General features: G+C 43.1%; 2 protein-coding genes across 3 annotated transcripts; both read left to right on the forward strand.

Annotated features, from left to right (window-relative positions):
• Positions 1 to 1426: 1426 nt before the first annotated feature.
• Positions 1427 to 4198, forward strand: LOC143314508 (transmembrane protein 236). Its single transcript, XM_076721573.1, has 4 exons — positions 1427 to 1698; positions 1945 to 2017; positions 2738 to 2861; positions 3501 to 4198. The coding sequence occupies exons 1-4, from the start codon at positions 1427 to 1429 to the stop codon at positions 4196 to 4198; spliced, it is 1167 nt and encodes a 388-aa protein (XP_076577688.1).
• Positions 4199 to 6712: 2514 nt separating this feature from the next.
• On the forward strand, positions 6713 to 18218 carry mrc1a (mannose receptor, C type 1a). 2 transcript variants are annotated; one of them, XM_076721477.1, is made up of 30 exons: positions 6713 to 6871; positions 7003 to 7404; positions 8369 to 8542; positions 9029 to 9184; positions 9275 to 9388; positions 9581 to 9721; positions 9812 to 9994; positions 10406 to 10563; positions 10667 to 10783; positions 10877 to 10992; positions 11209 to 11357; positions 11555 to 11754; positions 11850 to 11965; positions 12060 to 12138; positions 12232 to 12376; positions 12507 to 12545; positions 12701 to 12864; positions 13030 to 13094; positions 13252 to 13352; positions 13460 to 13599; positions 14100 to 14208; positions 14357 to 14529; positions 15267 to 15372; positions 15520 to 15752; positions 15864 to 16029; positions 16135 to 16281; positions 16369 to 16485; positions 17139 to 17297; positions 17376 to 17408; positions 17493 to 18218. In XM_076721477.1, exons 1-30 carry the CDS (start codon positions 6802 to 6804, stop codon positions 17723 to 17725), a joined length of 4305 nt encoding a protein of 1434 aa, XP_076577592.1. In that variant the 5' UTR covers positions 6713 to 6801; the 3' UTR covers positions 17726 to 18218. The 2 variants fall into 2 exon arrangements, with proteins under 2 accessions (XP_076577592.1, XP_076577591.1); XM_076721476.1 differs by having other exon boundaries at positions 17376 to 18218.
• Positions 18219 to 18432: the final 214 nt, after the last annotated feature.

An 18432-nucleotide genomic window follows, 5' to 3' on the forward strand; every position in this document is an offset into this window, starting at 1 on the left:
TGAAAACAGTGGTGGAATGTAACTGAGTACATTTACTGAAGTACTGTACTGGAGTACAAATTTGAGGTACTTTACTAGTTTGTCCATTTTCTGCTACTTTCTGCTTCTACTCCACTACATTCCAGAAACAGTTACTTTGAGTTTATTATGATTGCATTATTAAAGTAAGATTTTTACATGCAAAACATATGAAGAGCTTAAAAAACTGTGGGAGTAAAACACGCAAATAACTTTATTTGTCATCATCTGCTCATAACTGACAAACATTGGAAACAGACACAAAGGCAGTCTGGATATAATCTGCTTTATTTATTTTAAACTGCAGATGACTTTTCCTCTTGGAGGGAAAACTGTGAAAACAGTCTGACTCCTCACAGCTTGAAGCCTTGAGCCTGAGCTTTGTTTTGGCAAGGAGACATTATAAGGAGCTGAAGGAGAAGAGGCCTGTGGTATTATTATTATTATTGTTGTTGTTGTTGTTGTTGTTGTTGTTGTTGTTGTTGTTGAGCTTATCATATCTACAGGTATTCATTTGGACTGGTCTGGCTGTCACGGAGGCTCTGCCTGAGAAACTGCATCAATGCAGAATCTAAAATTAGCTCTTCTAATGGCATCCAGTAGAAATGTGTATAAACCTAAGACAGCACCAAAGTGCAGACCACCTGACCCTGATCCAGATACTCGATCAGGTGTTCAGGTGCCAGCAACAGTACAGTGTCTGCTGTTTCAGGTCTATCTAGACAAGTCAGCAGCAAATGTTCTTGACCAACTTGAAACTGCATGAACACACAGTGTTATGGCATTAAAGACACTGGATGGTATTTGGACTTAGTGTGTAGCTCCAGACATATTACAGTTATCACATGTGGCCACTAGATGGCGATCTATCGACATGAGAGGAGCCACTAACGCCTTCAGGTTCTCTGTGGTCTTTTGGTTCACACATGTCTCAAATCCTCTTATGTTTGCTGGCTTTGGAGAATGCTCAGGTTTAATTCAGTTTATAACAAATGCAAAGCTACGTGCAGTTTAGGTGCTCAGAATAATGCAGGTCATCTATTATATGTGGCTGATTGATAAGATGGGATTGTAGCTTCAAAAGCGTTGACTAGATCATCCCGCTGAGATGCCTGCAGTACACACGTATCCTTCAGGGTGCAGAGTTAGACAAACTTTGTTTGTATCCTGTATATAAAGAGAGTAAAGGGCCAGTCACATCACCGTCACACCGAGGCACACAATGCCTAGTGCAGTGTAAGCAGTTGGGCGAGCAGAGAGCCAGAGCTGTGGTGTGTGGAAAATGCTAGTGGAGGCAGACAATGCACTGGTCCGAGGCCTGACAGCCCTCAGAGGGACAGGGGTCGCCTCACTGCGACAACAGCCCCCGTCTCCCTCCCTTCTTTTTCTTTTTTTGAGCTACCACAGCATGGGCTCGGGGAGGACGCTGAAGTTCGCCCTGTGCGAGGTGCTGCAGTTTGCAGGCCTGTGCGTGCCGCTTTTCATCGTCATGCAGAGGTTCGCCATCATCGTAGCAAAGGTCAAAGCGTCGGCGCAGCCCCCCGGCGACGGCAGCACGGCCTACTGGTTGATCGTGGCCTCCTCCATTGCCTATGTCACCTCCACCGCCCTGCTGGTCTGGGTACCCCTGAAGTATATGGTCTTCATGAAGAAGAAGTTCCTCATTGGGAGGAAGAAGTGGTGAGTTTGTCCTGACGCCGGCGGGCTGGAGAGCCAGAAATGCAGGTCCAGCACTGTTCTCAGCAGCAGCTGGGACCCCAGTGCAGCACTGACCTGAAAGCTGACCAGCTGGTTTGACTCTGAACAGGCCCGTAGCTGGTTTGGACTGCACTTGGCTTGTGAATACCATGAGTTAGCAAGTCCTGCAACTGCCTTTGTCTTCCTTCCTTACTTTTTTGTCTTTCCCTTCCTTTGTGTTTGTATCAGGAGGCCTGTGGCCCTCGTATATGTGATCCTGTCCACATTACCCTGCTTTGCCTTTCTCATCGCCAGCTCCGAGGTACAACATGCTGTGGATTGTTTGCCATTTGTTTCATCAGTTTATCTGTACTCTGATCCTGAACTTTGACCCTTACTGTTGCCATATTTGTGACAAGAGTCAGTCTGTAATTATAGATCCTTTGTGGTTATTTTGGATGATTGTGTTTATCACCCAAAAAAGCTGCTTGGAGCTTAAAATAATCCTTAAAAATATTCAGTGCAACTTCACATTTAGGACCAACATTATATCTGTGAGTGGAATAAAGGTGATGATTTGTGAGGAGCTTTTTGGTTCTCAGGGGAGGAATATCAAGCCTTATGGATAAGGAGCTACTGATAAGCAGCTTGGTTCCTCTTCCTGTCCAAGCTGCCCTTGTCAAATCATCTGTCCATGAGGCACATTTTCACTTCCTCGCTGGCTGCAGCCCAGCTCCTATTTGCTGTTTTATGTGGCCCTTTCTAGAGCCAAAGCTGACCTTTTGGCCTTTGCTTATCTGGTGTCTTTTACATAAGAGCCATCAATTCTGCTAAGATGACCAGCTTGTCTGCTTTGTTCTGTGTCCTGTTGCCATTAAGTCCTGACTCAGGCAAATATCAGAGCTGCAAGTGGCCCACAAACCACCAGAGGAGGTCAGAAATGTAGACGTAAATGCTCAGCGCAAATGTCTTTGATGGGTTCTGTATTGATTGGAAGTGACTGTTCGGCTCAAAACTAATGATTTTCTGGCTGTTTGCACAGGTTCAGATAAATAACAATATGAAAGATGATACATTCACGGAGCTCCCTGTATCGCTAGTCCTCTTCTCGCTCATCTGTATTGACGTTGTGGAGAGGATACGCCACTGCAGACTGACCGGCCAGGGTGAGCACGGCTCTCTGAACACACTCACTGAGGGCTATAGATCCTGAACTTTCCTCTGCCAACTTCTATAGTGATACCAGCCCAGCTTTACATTGCAGGAGGCAACAAATACAGCTCCCAGTTCTTTATATCATTTATCCGGAACAGTTTAGAGAACCAATTTTAACTTCTTATTCTTTGGCTCTGTGCCTGCAGTTGAAAAATATTGGTGCAACAGAGGAAATGAGCAGGAAATATCTTTGCCACCTCTTGTGGGACAGTGCTGAATTGACAAAAATTTCAGCAGTTTTTCAAAAAGGGAGGCAAGGTGTGGTGTGAGTATAATGGTATTCCCTTGAAAACCTCAATCCTTCTGAGAATTTTTAATGTCAGCTGTCTCAGGAAGCTTTGGCTCCAACTGCACAGCAGTTTAATAGTTGGATTTTTTTTATGATCACTGCATGTAGTGGTGACATGTTGTGTATTTATTATATTCATTTATCACCATGTCTGACAGTTTTCAAAATAAAATCGTGCTGATCATTGGGATTCTTGTCATGTTCTCCAAAAAACAACCGTATGAACACAAACAACACATATGCAACATGAGCAAATGTAATGTCAGAAATAATTTGCTTGCCTGTCCTTTTCTCCCCCCAGCTAATGACATGGAGAGAGACGCCGACATCCCCTCCACTGTCCTCACACACGTGGAACAGGTAACACCAGTAACACCTATCACTCCAGCTGTGCCGGGGCCAGCTGTGCCCGGGCAAGCTGTGCCAACTCCCATGCCACCGGGAGCAAGCCAGCTCAATGACAGGAACCAGAACGGAGCAGGGGCTCGGCCGGAGACCAACGGGACAGTCCCGGGGATACCAGGTAATGCTGGGAGGCCGTTTAGTATCTCTGGACTGAGCTCACGATCAGCGAGCACCACGGCGTACCGCATACCCCCGTACGCCTACACGGGTCCGCTGAGGTTCCTGTGTGCCAGCGACGCCCGAGCAGATGTGTTTGTGGACAGCTTTATGTTCTGGATGGATACAGTGGAGATGGTGAGGGTGGCAGGACATCCCCTGGTCTACTACTCCGGCTGGGTGTTCCCCATTTATATCTTCAGCTACCTGTCTTGCCTGCGTGTGGTGGTCATGCCCCACAGCCCCCTGCTGTCCTCACTAGGAGTGGCCGTGCAGGACTTACCCTTCTTCTTTGTGCGTGTTGGCCTCATTGCATTCTTCGGCTTCGTCACACCCCTGCTGTATCTGATGAAGAACCTGTTGATCTGCCTGGCCTTTGTCTATTTCAACTTTATGACCAAGCTGAGGGTCTTCAACACAGAGAGGATGTTCTTTTGAGACCAACACTTCAAGCAAAGACGGCAAAACATTAAAACATATAGTAGGAGTCCTTGGCCGGCACAGTCAGGAGGTGTAGGATGATAGGATTCAGGAGGCGGTCGCACCAGCTCTTCACGGGTTCAAACTTAGCCCCAACAGTGTTTACTGAACCTCACAATCTACTTTTTACACAGAGATTTGTTATCAGATATCAAACCCAGTAACTGCCAGAGTTAATAGTTACTAAGAAAAACCTTAAGCACAAACTTATTTGTGAGTTGGCGTACTACTTATAATGTTTATTGGAGATTTACACATCACTAAATTAAAATGAGCTTCATTTCGTTGCACAAGTAGGACTCATTCCAAATTGCATGAATGCTATGAACTACTTTACACTGTAAAACACATTTTAAAACAAATTTTTCAAAGGATAGGTAGATAAGATTAATATCATGTTTGGTCCCATAATATCTAAATTTTTAACGTCAGCTTGTGGTGCTACAGTTATTTCCTGTTTACAAAGTTGATTAATATATTACAAGCTAAAACATTTCTTAAGTGCTGATGGTGCAGCCTGGTTTAGGACATCACCAACTAGCTATGAACACAGGAAGCACTTTAGGCGTGAACTGTGTCATGGATTTAAGAAAAGCTGGTGCAACCAAACTCAAGTATGAATTTGTGTATGAAAGGCAAGAAGATATATTTTGTTAAAATGCATGATGGTACTTTTCACAGGCCAAAAGGGAGCTCTTAGGCAATGTTTTCCCATGCAGGACATTATGTGTCAAATGACTGTTGTGTTATGTATTATCTACCTTTATGTTCAAACACAGCCTACTTTTTTTACCCCTCAAAACCCCTCCCCCTCACCAAGCATGGCACTTTGGGAATGTACCTGTAATGTCACTTGAGATTTTTTGGCAAATTTTTTTCTACCATCATAAAGTGCAGTGAAAATGTAAAAGCATAAATCCATGTTGTTTATATTAGGTTTTTCTTTGCTAAGTTATATTCACAGAAGAAGAACAAAGTGTGAGTTTGTACCATTGATACATATATTTTGGTAAGATTAATAAAGAAAGTCATTCAAATATATGTTTTCAGTTTTAAGTTTTGATTTATCACATATGTAGCAACATGAACTGAGAGTCCATTCAGTATGTTTTTGACCTCCATTCAAACCTTTTACACTGGAATTTGTCCTCTTTCTTCCCAGTCGCTCCCCCAGAGAACAAGTTTCCTGTCTTTATTCCGCAAAACATTCTCATCACATTCCTTCCCGCAATCCGATGTGGTCCACGGCACAAGAGCACTGACACCTGGAAGACACCGTGTCATTCATTGCACATGTGCAGTCTGATGCAGTTCAACACAACAGCATTGGATGAGAAAAAAAAAAGGTTTTCAGGATGGGATAGAATGGCACAAAACAATATTTATATACATACATCATCATCATCATACATCATTTCATATATTTCTTACTAAATTGTACATGGGTTCAGATGTGTGCCGCAGAGTTATGGGACTTTAATGCCCCCACTGGACACAAAAGCTGCAGCCTCATGACTCCCAGTCCCAGAGAAGTTTCATGCAGTCACTGTATTTTCATGAGAACACGCTGCACAACTTGCACAACAAGATTTCCCGAATTCTTTGTGTTTTGTTCTGCGTTGTCCGTGCGAAGGACAGATAGTTCACAGGTTCGTGGCCTGTTTGTCTGTAGCTCATTAGTCTGAGCACCATTGCTGGGCATCCCTGCAGTGTGAGGCCAAAGCGGTCAGATGTCCACTCACTTCCCCCGATAGGAAACAGGATTTCCTCCTGTCATCTCTTTCTACTGACTTGTGTCATCATTGCACTGCTCACCCGAAGCTTCCAGACCTCCTGGGGGTTATTATCCCACGAAAACCCCTTCATCAGCAAAGTGCTTCAGAGTAAACCCAATCCTCATTTACCCTGGCACAGTAACTATGAAGCTGGCACATTCCTGATCAGATATGATTCTCTTAAATCTTGACACCTGACACTTCTTCAGAGGTAGTCTTGCTGAGTGACACGTGTTCTCTGGATTCGTTATGAACCGGGCACAGATTTAGCACAGGCTGAGGGGCTATTTATAATTATAAATAATAACATTATTCACAATAGATCAAAAACCTCAGATAAAGGTAATACATTAAAGCCTGTTTTGATGAATGAATTCACAAAAAAAAAAAAAAAAAAATCATCCAGCTCCTCTTTAGCCTTTGATTTATTAAAAATAGAAATATTGTCCTATCCTGGCACACTGTGTTTCCTTGAAGTTATCACCTGCGACTTTCAGTTTTTCTTGTTTAATAGTGACATGAGTTTGCTTGCTTCACACTTCCTGTCTTCCCATCCTCTGCCAAAAAATCTGTGGAAGCTCAGGGAAATTGCTGTTGTTTGACCAACCGTAGTTGCCCATGTGACAGGATATCCATCAGTGTGATTAAGGGGGGAAAACACCATGTCTCTGTGTCATTGTTGCTCTATGTCACACACCTTAGCACACACCAGACACCGTCTCTCATGACTGGAAAACTCTCCAACCACCTCATCCACCACTGAGTGCAAACTACACACAGAGGATAATGTTACCCTGTTCAAACCTTGCTGTGGTCCTCTGTCTCCTGCAAGTCCTCCTCATCACTGCTGACATAGGTACGTACCCCTGACTCATCTTTTCTTTATTCAATTTGGCTGTGAGTAAAGCTGTGGGAGTACTTGGATAATACATTTGTTTGAAATTGTCATAAGAGATGTGCTGCTGAAGCTGTTCTGTTCTGCTCCAGACAGTGGCTCCTTCCTGATCTTCAATGAGAACCACAACAAGTGCATAAAGGTGGAGAGTGCCACCTCCGTGACGGTGGCTGTTTGTAATCCTCACGCCAAAGAGCAGCAGTTTCGTTGGGCGTCCGAATCGCGCATCCTCAGTCTGTCCCTCAAGCTCTGTCTGGCAGCTACAGAGATTAAAGACTGGGTGAAGGTGGTCCTCTTTGAATGTGATGAGAGTAATGAGCTCCAGCATTGGCAGTGCAAGAATGAGACCCTCTTTGGCCTAAAAGACCAGGACCTGCACTTAAACTGGGGCAACCGCAATGAGAGGAACATAATGATCTACAAAGGCTCGGGGCTCTGGAGTCGCTGGAGGATATTTGGAACCCGGGGTGACCTTTGTTCAAAGGGGTATCAAGGTAGGAAGTGTGGGCACGCGATTGATTTTAGTAAGGATGAAGTCCCGATAGTTTATAGTGTAGAGTCTAAACTGTGCTGCAGTTTTTTTTAGAAAGGTTGAAGGGGCATTTTATGAGCTTCCTCAATAATGTTTGTTGTGCAAAATCTTCCCATGCTGGAGATTGTTTCCAGGCATTTCATTTTTCAAGCAAAGGCAAAATACATTTTTGATGAATTGTAATTTCTGAGATTCAGTTTGGATTCTGGAACGCATCCTTACAGCACTAAACAAGGTGGTGTTTAGTGAGGAGTGAGTGCGTGAGGCCAAATACCAGCACCAAAAGCATTCTAATAGAATATCTATAGGTTGCTGAAATGTTTCTGTCCACAATCTGCAACGCATCGCAAATATCAAGCATGATTGATACAAGGGGAGTCACTCATAATGCAACTGCAGCACCTGGGATCAGTCGGTCACTGATCTTCTCAGGGCAGCAGTGAGATCCTGGGAAATATGTAGCCTGACTGTTGGACTTGAACCTGTCTGCAACTCAATTAAACTAGTCCTGAATGTAATTGAAGGCAAAATAAGAAGCTGGCTGGTAGCAGAGCTTGAGAAGCTTGAGAAAAAGCTTCAGTGTGGGCAGATGGGCAGCCAATTAATACTTTACACTACTCATCAGAAACATATCGTAGAGGTAGAGGTATCATAAAGGTAGATGATGTGCTTCCAAATTTGTTTGTTGAAAGAACCATTTTCAACATCACCCTCTTCCATTAAGGAACTGTTCTGGAAGTTTGATGTGGAAGAACTTGATTGGCCTGCACAGAGTTCCGACCCCATGACTCCCATCTAACACCTTTGGGATGAACTGGATACTGCGAGCTAGGCCTCCTGGCCCAACATCAGCGGAAGCCTTGTTTATTTTATTTTACTGAAAAGAACTTCGATGATCTTTAAATCCATGCTCTCTGTCTCCTCAGAGATTTTCACAATAGGGGGCAATGCCTTCGGAGGTCCCTGTCAGTTCCCGTTTAGGTTTGAGCAGAAGTGGTACGCTGAGTGCACGAAGGACGGCCGCTCAGATGGACAGCTGTGGTGTGCAACAGAGAGAGATTATGATAAAGACACAATGTGGGGCTTTTGTCCCACCAAAGGTGAGTGTGAGAAACATATTCCAACCATTTCATATCTGTAATAATTAGCATTCGTAAAGGGACTGTACAGAATCAACTTGTTTGTCTGTAATTCCTCTAAGCGTGATCACTGAAGAGGTCACCGCTGACAGGTCTGGTTTCTGACCCCCCTCCTCCTCTCCGCCAGCAGAACACTATCACTTCCTCTCATGAGTTGTCAACACAGCACTGTTCTTGTTTTCCTCTTCTCTCAGGCCTGTCTTTCCTGATGCTGCTCTAAAACTGTGGCATAAAAGGGACAGAAAAAGAACGCCAGCTCACTTTTACTGTACTTTTCTATGACGCAAAACACAGTCCTAGATAGGAACATAGAAGATATTTGTCAAAGTGAGGTAGATTCAATGTGAAGAAGGAGACACTTAAAATCCATTCAGCTCAACAGGTATTACACTAATTTTACTTCATGTTTTATAATGTTTAGTACTTTGTGTCTCTACCAAAATGCAGCAACCCCAGGCTGGGACACTGACCCGGTCACAGGGGTTCAGTATCAGAGGAACACACAGTCAGCGTTGACCTGGCATCAGGCCAGGAAGAGCTGCCAGCAGCAGGGAGCCGACCTCCTCAGCATTGTAGAGCTACACGAACAGTCATACATCTCAGGTACAAAGCCAGCCTGACATCAGTTATCCAAACAGCACAATGAACATTACTGAACAGTGACTGCATTGCCATGTACGGGTTGACACACAGGGTTGACAAATTCCTTGGGAACATCTCTGTGGATTGGACTGAACAGCTTGGATTTTGAGAGTGGATGGCAGTGGAGCAACGGAAACCCATTCAGATATTTAAACTGGGCCCCAGGTTAGTGAAGACAAGCAATACACTGTGATGGAGGCACGATATTATTGTCTGTTGTGGTTTCACTTAATGTCACTGGATGCTTGATACCAACAGTAGGATTCTTAAATTATCGAATTAACTTGCGACTACACATTTACATCAATGAATTTTTACCTTAAATACACATAATACATGGATTGATGTTTCCAATAGGTCATCCCTCATCAGAGCCAGGCCTTACCTGTGCGACTCTAAACGCTGGAAAAGCCTCAAAATGGGAGAGCAGCGCCTGCACCAAGAAACTTGGTTACATTTGTCGCAAAGGGAACTCAACCAGTCTGCCCACACCATCAGGTAAAATAATATCACCATTTCTATTGAGGATAAGTTGGCATATTATTAGAGTGAATCTTCATTCCCACCTCTTTCGGTCTCTATCCACAGACAAAGCCCAGCCCACCTTCTGCCCCAGTCACTGGGTTCCATACTCAGGTAGCTGTTACTACCTGGAGAGGAGCAAAAAGATGTGGAGGGACGCTTTGGCTGCGTGCCGCAAAGACGGTGGAGATCTGGCCAGCATACACAACATAGAGGAGCAGAGCTTCATAATATCTCAATCTGGATACTGTAAGTGTCTTTTTCTCCAGCAATCTGTTGGTTCATCATTGCTAATCATTTGAATCATGTGATATAAAATGGTGAAGAGTAACAGTAAATAATTTGATACAAATGTGTAGAAAGAAGGTATCTTTGTATCTTATTTGCTTCCTTGCCCACTAGCTCACTAACTAGCGAACTTCAGAGGTGCTGGGGGATGTATTCTATTCCTTTGGACAGAACCATGCTAACCGTTTCCCTCTGTTTCCAGTCTTTGTGCTAAGCTAAGCTAATCAGCTGCTGCCTGTACCTTCATACTCACCGTACAGAAATGAGAGTGCTATCAATCCTTTTATCTAACTCTCAGCAAGAAAACAAATATGCCCCAAAATGTCAGAGGAGCTGTACTCTAAGACTGCCATGTGCATTTAAAACACACAGTGCCAACAGATCTACTCTGGATCGGCTTGAATGATCAGAGGAACCAGATGCTGTTTGAGTGGTCTGATCACTCCCACGTTACCTTCACCCAGTGGCAGACTGGTGAGCCATCTCATGCCACCAACCTCCAGGAAGACTGTGTCCTCATCAGAGGAAAGGTAACGCTCATTACTGTCCAGATGCAAAAAGGACTCGCAAAATGTTTATGAATGCAATGATGATACATGTGCTGCCGCTCCTGTCTGTATGTGGCCGACGCAGGACGCGAAGTGGGCTGACCACATGTGTGAGAAGACGTATGGATACATCTGTAAGAAGAAGGCCTCCACTAAACAAGACGAAGGCGCACATGAGGAGGCCAACCCAGGATGCAAGCTTGTGAGTGATGTAGCTTCCTTTAAATAATGGGTGTAATTATACAACAAAGCCTTTATCAGATTTGGTCTCACAGTGTTTTTTATTCATCTCAAGGGCTCGGTCAGGTTTGGCTCTTACTGTTACAACGTCGGATCTGAGACAAAAACCTTTGATGACGCAAAGCGGGCATGCTCAGACGCTGGTGGTCACCTGGTGGATGTGGCTGATAGGTATATTTTCCTATTTATTTGCGTTTATGTGAAACATTTCCATATTTCAGTAAAATTTCAGAAAAATGATCTGACATGTTTTGACACCCGTATTTCAATCACTTTGATTAAAACAAAAGCTGAGCATTGTAATAATTTTAGTTAGCTGGGAACAGTTTGTGTTTTTATTGCTCATTACGGCTCATTGTTTTCCTTTTCTATGTTTTTCGTGGGTAGGTATGAGAATGCCCTCTTGGTCAGTTTGGTGGGTTTGAGACCAGAGAAGTATTTCTGGACAGGTTTGTCCAACACAGACGACAGAAGCACTTTCAAGTGGAGCACCAGACGAAAAGTCACATTCACTAACTTCAATGTGGGCATGCCAGGTACAGCACACCTCTCCTCAGCTCTGCATCTGTGCTCTCTTTCATGTTGTCTGCTTTTAGTTCGGTCGTCCAGCCTCAGAGGACACTGGCAGTCTACTCGTCTATCTTGTCTTTTGTTATCTTTGATCGTAATCTTGACATATTTGAGCTCAGTTTATCTATATTTTCCCCAATTCTTTTGGTGTGTTTCATAAAAGACAGAAAACAAGGATGCGTTGCCATGACAACGGGGATTTTTGCTGGATTATGGGACGTTGTGAGCTGCAGCAACAAGGAGAAGTATATCTGCGAGAAACCAGCAGAGGGTATACAGGTGACAACAGTTCCACCCACCACCCCAGCCCTGAGCTGTGAGCCTGGGTGGACCGCTGCAGGCAGAAGGAACGTCTGCTACAAAGTAGGAGGACAAACTGAACTAACCTGTGACATCTATGCGATTTTGAGTACACATCACTCATACTTGCATGTTTTTCTTTTTCGTTCATTAAAAAGTTTTACAAAAAACCAAGGAACCTCAAGAAAACTTGGCAAGAAGCGCAGGACTTCTGCAGGGCCATTGGCGGGGATCTGATGAGCATACACAGTATGCAGGACCTGAACAACGCTCCGTATGTTAGCTTTACAGCTTGTATACGTCAAAATTTTCAAAATACTACTGAACCATTCGAGTAATCAGATCTGCTGTTTTCTGCTGTCGTAAAGGTTTCATTCCTCTGATCCAGCCTGGATTGGCTTCAGCCTGGGTACCAATAAAGGTTTTGTCTGGAGTGACGGGTCGCCTGTATGTAGCACTTTACAGCTGTCACAAAAATATTACTCACTGTCATTCTCAGCGCTGGTCTAATCATGTGTATTTCCAAAAATTATGACCTAGTCCGACTTTGAGAACTGGGGCTTTGGTGAACCAAACAACCACAATGACGATGAACACTGTGCAGAGGTCCACTTTTACTACGGACGACACTGGAATGATCGGCACTGTGAGGCCTACAATAACTGGATCTGTCAGATACGTAAAGGTAAGGCCGACCGGCCTCATCATGCAGCTTCAGTTTACACAGAGTCATTTGTCCAGAGTAGTTATGTGAGGTGAAATTAGAGCTTTGCCCTGCTGTAAAGACTCTTCCTTCATGGTTCTTGTACCCCCAGGTGTGACTCCAAAACCTGAGCCTGCCATAGTTGCCCCAGGTAAGTTTCACGCATGTTAGCATGCTGATATTCTCATTTGGCTCAAAGCAGTAAGTGCTGCCTCACAGAGCTGTAAGTACATTTGCCTTGTTTTTCATCAGTCTCTAATACTGTGTCTGTGCGACATGTGGTAACAGTTTTGTTTCCCTTCACAGTGTACAACACCACAGAAGATGGCTGGCTCATATACAATGACACACAGTATTTGATCAACACTGAAAACCTAGATATGGAAGCTGCTAGAGCCGTCTGCAAGAAGGGCTTTGGCGACCTTGCGATCATCACAGGAGAGAGTGAGAGGAAGTTCATTTGGAAACAGGCAAGAACCGTTGAATTTTCTTTCCAAGAGAACAACAGTGTTGAAAATGACAACACATTGGATGTTCTCAAAAATCTGATCTGTTGGCAAAAGTACTGAAAACCATATGTGTAACAGTTGTTTCTGTTGAACCTCAACGTAATGTCCCTCTTACTATGACAACAGGTATCGAAAGGCTCACAAGCGCAGTACTACATTGGCATGACAGTGAATCTGGATAAATCATTTAGGTAAATCAAACTACATTGTTTAGGTGTAATACTGTGCAGACTGGCTGCTTTCCATTAGCCAGCCATCCAAGTCCGAAACCTGGAACACAAATACAGATGTTGTACAGAGGTTTTTTTATAAGCGATGTCTTGCTCATTATGTTATTCCCATTTTCAGCTGGGTGGATGGCACCCCTGTAACATACACTGCATGGGAACAGAATGAGCCCAACTTTGCTAATAATGATGAAAACTGTGTGACTATATACAGGAGCATGGGTGAGTATACATACTGTGTTGGGTTCATGAGTTTTAGATAACCTAACTTAACCTAATCATTAATTTCTTGCTATCATTCATTCCTTGTTCTAACTCTGCACATACAGGATACTGGAATGACATTAACTGTGGTATGGAGCTACCGTCTGTTTGCAAAAGAAGCAGTAATTTTGTCAACACAACTATGGCCCCAACTGATGTTCCCACAGGAGGATGTGCACCAGAGTGGCTATCTTTCCATGGAAAGGTAATGATCTATAACCGCATGTAACAGATTACTCCAATACATTTCTAAAACTATTCACGTCTCTGATCAAGACAAAGGTTTCCTCCTGCTTTTGGGGAGTGATTTAAAGCTGGAGTGTGGGACTTTTACATATAAATGAACGTCTTTTACATTCAAACTCTTGCCAAATGAGTTCACACAATTCTGATTAAACCTATAACCACCAGGTAAATCTCTCTGTATTTTGCAGCAAAGCAGAGTTTTTAAATCTAGCGTCTGTGGTGACTTTTTCACGCTGCCAGTAGTGATCTATTTCCATTTCATAAGGGCATCATTAGTGTTTGTGCAATTACTCTCACTGCCAGAAGGGGGAGACAAAGATTCCGTCCTGCAGGTTTAAACTCTCAGATGAATTTACGTCCGTGCTGGTAAAATATGTGGTCCCATTTTTTCACACTGGTTGCCTGCCGTCCCTTTGCTTGTTATTCTAACACACAGTGCAAATTCCTCATTTAACACAGTGCTACAAAATTGTTGTGGGGGATGATAATAAGAGCTGGCAGGAGGCCAGGAAGTACTGCATAAACCAGGGAGGAAATCTGATTTCTATCCTCAACGAGAGAGAGCAAGGTGAGCGATGGCAGAAACATGTCTCTAATGTTGTTCACAAAGCACTTTGTTTTTGTCTGTGAAAGTTACTTTTCACTGTGCAGTCATGAAGAATGGAAATAAACCACAATTTTAGCGAGTTAGATCACAGTTATGTCTTCCTTTCTAGCATTCCTAACGACACAGATGCTGAAATACAACAGCGATTTCTGGATCGGCATGAATGATGTGAACTGGGAGATGCACTTTGTGTGGACGGACGGCAAAGGGATATCATACACCAACTGGGCCAAAGGGCATCCGACAACAGTGCCTGAAGGACGTTACCCGTTTATGGATGAGGTTATTTCAGCGTCAATATCCAAAGATTTTTCTGTCCTTCTCTCTCTGTCCTGCAGTTTATGTTGACAATGTGATGGCCACATGCTGCCAGAGTAGTCGCAAAGAAGTGTGACATGAGCACAAAACAACTATTTATCATTGGACATCCTGTCACCTCTACCAAAGAACCTTGTTTATCCTAACCTCAGACATTAAAATTACAACAATGACAGCGTATAATAAACAAATTATGAGCACACATGTATGTTCAGATGGTGCATGCAGTGTATTGTACAAGAGCTGTACTCTACCATAAACAAGAGTAAGACCAAAGATAATGTAAAGATTAATTAGTTCTGTAAAATAGTGGAGCCTTGCTAATAAACTAGATAGTTAATAGTCGCTGGTGACAGGAAGAAACAAAGTATCATCAGTGAAAGTTGAACATTAAGTCCCCACAGGAAGTACAATGTAGTAACAATTACTTTACTGAAGTAAAATACCATAGGTACATTTTACTCCATTACATTTATTTGATAACTTTAATCCTATAAAGGTTAACATTGTACTTGAAAGAACGACGTATGAAAAGGTTGTGCAGTGTATTTCTAAAGATCAAATCAGTTTTTAACATTTTTCACTTATGATTCCCACAATCAGTAAAAATAATCAACATGTAAAAAGGAAAGCAACTGTAAGGAAAACCTCTCGAAACTGTGCAACCACAGGCAAATAATGCACCTTCTTCTGCCTGACAGACGTATGACTGTGTGATTATGGTGGGCAGCGTTTCCAAAATAACAGGATCCTGGAAGGTGGAAGACTGCCACTCAAAACATGGCTTCATCTGTAAACGAAGCATTGGTGAGTAAAATATGAACGACGCCACATTATCACGAGCTGCACTGACGGAATTAATCGTCCATGCTAACTGGGATCAGCGTCGACATTAAATTTTATGTTGGAGAGATTTTCCAGCTGAATGATTTATGTTATTTCTTGTTTACAAAGATTCTCAGATTGTAGTCCCACCCACAACCGTATCACCCAAGGCTTTCTACAAACTTGGCAATGACTCCTACAAACTGGTGACCCAGAAGATGAGATGGGATGAGGCGAGGAGGCAGTGCCAAGCAGACGACGCAGAGCTGGCCAGTATCCTGAATCCTGTAAGCCAGGCGTACACCACCTTGCAGATTTCCAAGCACAACGAGCCTGTGTGGATTGGCCTCAACAACAATGTGGTAAAGGGTCTACCTGTTGTTGCATACCACTAACCCAAACAGGGTTTCTAATGGAGACAAGGACCTTTTGGCCAAGTACTATTTTGCAAGTACTATTTTTCTTTGTCGCAGACCGGTGGGCGGTTCAAGTGGGTCGATAACTGGCTCTTGTCTTACACCAAATGGGGCACAGATGAGCCTAAACACAACTATGGCTGTGTGTATATGGATGTAGACAAAAGATGGAAGACTGCACCGTGTACCAATACGTACTACTCCCTTTGCAAGAAGTCACCAGGTCAGACAATCCCTCCATTAGTTGTAATGCAATATATATAATATATACTGTACATAACCAAACAGTAAGTATGTTTTCTGATGCGATGTAATATCACTATCCCAGATGTAGCTCCCACTGAGCCCCCACAGCTCCCTGGAAACTGCCCAAAGAAGCGAAAAGCCTGGATACCTTTCAGAGGCCATTGTTACGCCTTCCTCAGCTCGATGGTGGACAACTGGGCGCATGCCTCGGTTGAGTGTCTGAAAATGGGTATGTTATGAAGACTCTCCACTAATAAGTTCAAAATTGTGTGAGTGTAAAATCTTGACAGCATGTTGTTGCGGCTGTGTTTTCCAGGTGGTTCTCTGTTGAGCATTGAGGACCCTCAGGAGGCTCTGTTCATACAACAGAACCTGGAGCTTCTACAGGACGGAGCCAAGTCCTTCTGGATCGGCCTCTACAAGACTCACGAAGGTGAGCATGGTTCAAGTGTCTGAAGAGTGTGGCTGAGTAATCAGTCAACAGTCTTCAAGAACACTGAATTAATATTAGAACATCAAAATGAGTCACATTTTGACGTAAGTTTTGTTTTATTTCTTGTCAGAATAAAACAGTCAAGCTCGCTGATTTCTTGTGTAACAGCTGCAAGAGGAATGCAGTATGAACCTCACCGTCAACTACAACCTGTATACAATAACTACGACTGCTACATGTATGTTCCCAGGGTCCAGTGTTCCCCAGTCCAACATTGTCAGCACACATTAACCCTCCTACTGTGTTCAGGTCAAAACCCTGACCCTGGAAACACAGTACCCTTTGCCACGTTCCCATTACGTGCGATATAAATCTGGGGAACATAGGAAGGACTTCAATAGGTTAACATAGCAACCAGAGAAAGAGGTTAAAAATCTTTTCCATCACACAGTGGACTGAGTACTATTTATCCAGATGCTTAGAAGAGTCTTTGAAGACTGTTTAGCAGCCTTCTGAGTGTTTCAAAGATCATTCGGGTGTTTCTTTTTTAAAATCGGATGATCAGCTCTGTGTCTTTAATGTAATGACAGTACAGGAGAGGCACAGACTGGAGCTAAAGGTAGAAGTTAAAGTAACGAGCTTCCATGTTTCAGGTGAGTGGATGTGGCTCGATAACAGCGCTGTGGACTACACCAACTGGAAAAAAGGGATGCCAAAGTCAGAGTCATGTGTGGACATCAGTTCTGAAACTGGACAGTGGAGTACAAACAGCTGCGGCAGATATAGGTCCTACATCTGCAAAACCGCTAAAGGTAAGTTTAATCAGCTGTTATGCAGTTTTTAAATGAGCCATCTGTCGCCTACAATGAGTAATTGTTCTCTTTTTTCAGTTATTACACCGACAGAAAAGCCACCATCTGTTGGTAAGTGTTTTAACCTAAGATATATATTAAATATGATGTTTCAAACTCAAGTTATGTCACTGCTGTTATGTTTTTCCTCCGCAGCCCACGTCGTTAAAGAACCGTCTAACGGGTCTGCTGGCATCACTGTGGCTGTAGTGCTAGTCGTAATCGCCGTAGTTGGACTTGGTGCTTTCTTCCTCTTCCGTAAACGGATACCCACGCCCGTCTTGGGAGAAAGCACCTTTGACAACAAGTTATACTTCGCCAATCCTCTCCGAGCCACTGTAGACACCAAAGGCCTGGTGGCCAACATAGAGCAGAATGAACAAGCATAGACCTGAGATCAGTGGTGATCAGCACTATGACAATGATATGACCAGATGTTTTCATCTGGTTCAATCTTTATTTTGGGTCACTTTACTGGGAACTGAATCTCAACCAAACCCTGCAGTGTTTTTCCATATAGAGAAGACTGGATCAAAGATAATGATTCATTATTGATTCATAAGTATTTTATAATAATCCATAGAAGAACTGGCAATGCACTAAGTGAATTTGGGACAAGGTAATGTAAGTGAACAATCTTAACAAAATTTACATGATTATGTGAGCTGTGAAATGTGTACAGATTATTTTTTACTTCCAATCAACCAATCAACATAACTAAGAGCATTTGTAGACCAAACACCAGTTAAAATCAAGAAAGGTGAAGATGTTTTATTAATGCAATTAGCCCGATTTTTTTTTTTTTTTTTATCACTGGGGGCTCTATGGGCTGTTCATCAGTCTATTCCTGGCTTACGATGTAAATAGATGCTCAATAAAAGAAACTGAAACAAACTAAACAGATTTTTTTCTCTTTTTTGTTTCTTTTAATTGACCTGAACGTTTTACCATGATTTTATGGAGAACAGTGATGTGATTCATCAAGACCAATATAAAAGTGACTCAAACTGTTTTCACGAGAGCAGAAAGAATCAGTTGCAAAATGTTCAATGGACACTATTAATTAAGCCAGGCTAAGTGCTAACATCAGCATGCT

The sequence above is a fragment of the Chaetodon auriga genome, chromosome 21, assembly GCF_051107435.1.
Source record: "Chaetodon auriga isolate fChaAug3 chromosome 21, fChaAug3.hap1, whole genome shotgun sequence".
Lineage (NCBI taxonomy): Eukaryota > Metazoa > Chordata > Actinopteri > Chaetodontiformes > Chaetodontidae > Chaetodon > Chaetodon auriga.

What these genes read in the sequence shown, in the direction of transcription:
- LOC143314508 (XM_076721573.1), top strand. Translation starts at nt 1,427, where the DNA reads ATGGGCTCGGGGAGGACGCTGAAGTTCGCCCTGTGCGAGGTGCTGCAG. An exon ending in CTCATTGGGAGGAAGAAGTG is followed by an intron (nt 1,699 to 1,944) that starts GTGAGTTTGTCC and finishes TGTTTGTATCAG; the next exon opens with GAGGCCTGTGGCCCTCGTAT. An exon ending in CTGCAGACTGACCGGCCAGG is followed by an intron (nt 2,862 to 3,500) that starts GTGAGCACGGCT and finishes TTCTCCCCCCAG; the next exon opens with CTAATGACATGGAGAGAGAC.
- mrc1a (XM_076721476.1), top strand. Translation starts at nt 6,802, where the DNA reads ATGTTACCCTGTTCAAACCTTGCTGTGGTCCTCTGTCTCCTGCAAGTC. An exon ending in CCTTTGCAAGAAGTCACCAG is followed by an intron (nt 16,030 to 16,134) that starts GTCAGACAATCC and finishes TCACTATCCCAG; the next exon opens with ATGTAGCTCCCACTGAGCCC. An exon ending in CATCTGCAAAACCGCTAAAG is followed by an intron (nt 17,298 to 17,375) that starts GTAAGTTTAATC and finishes CTCTTTTTTCAG; the next exon opens with TTATTACACCGACAGAAAAG.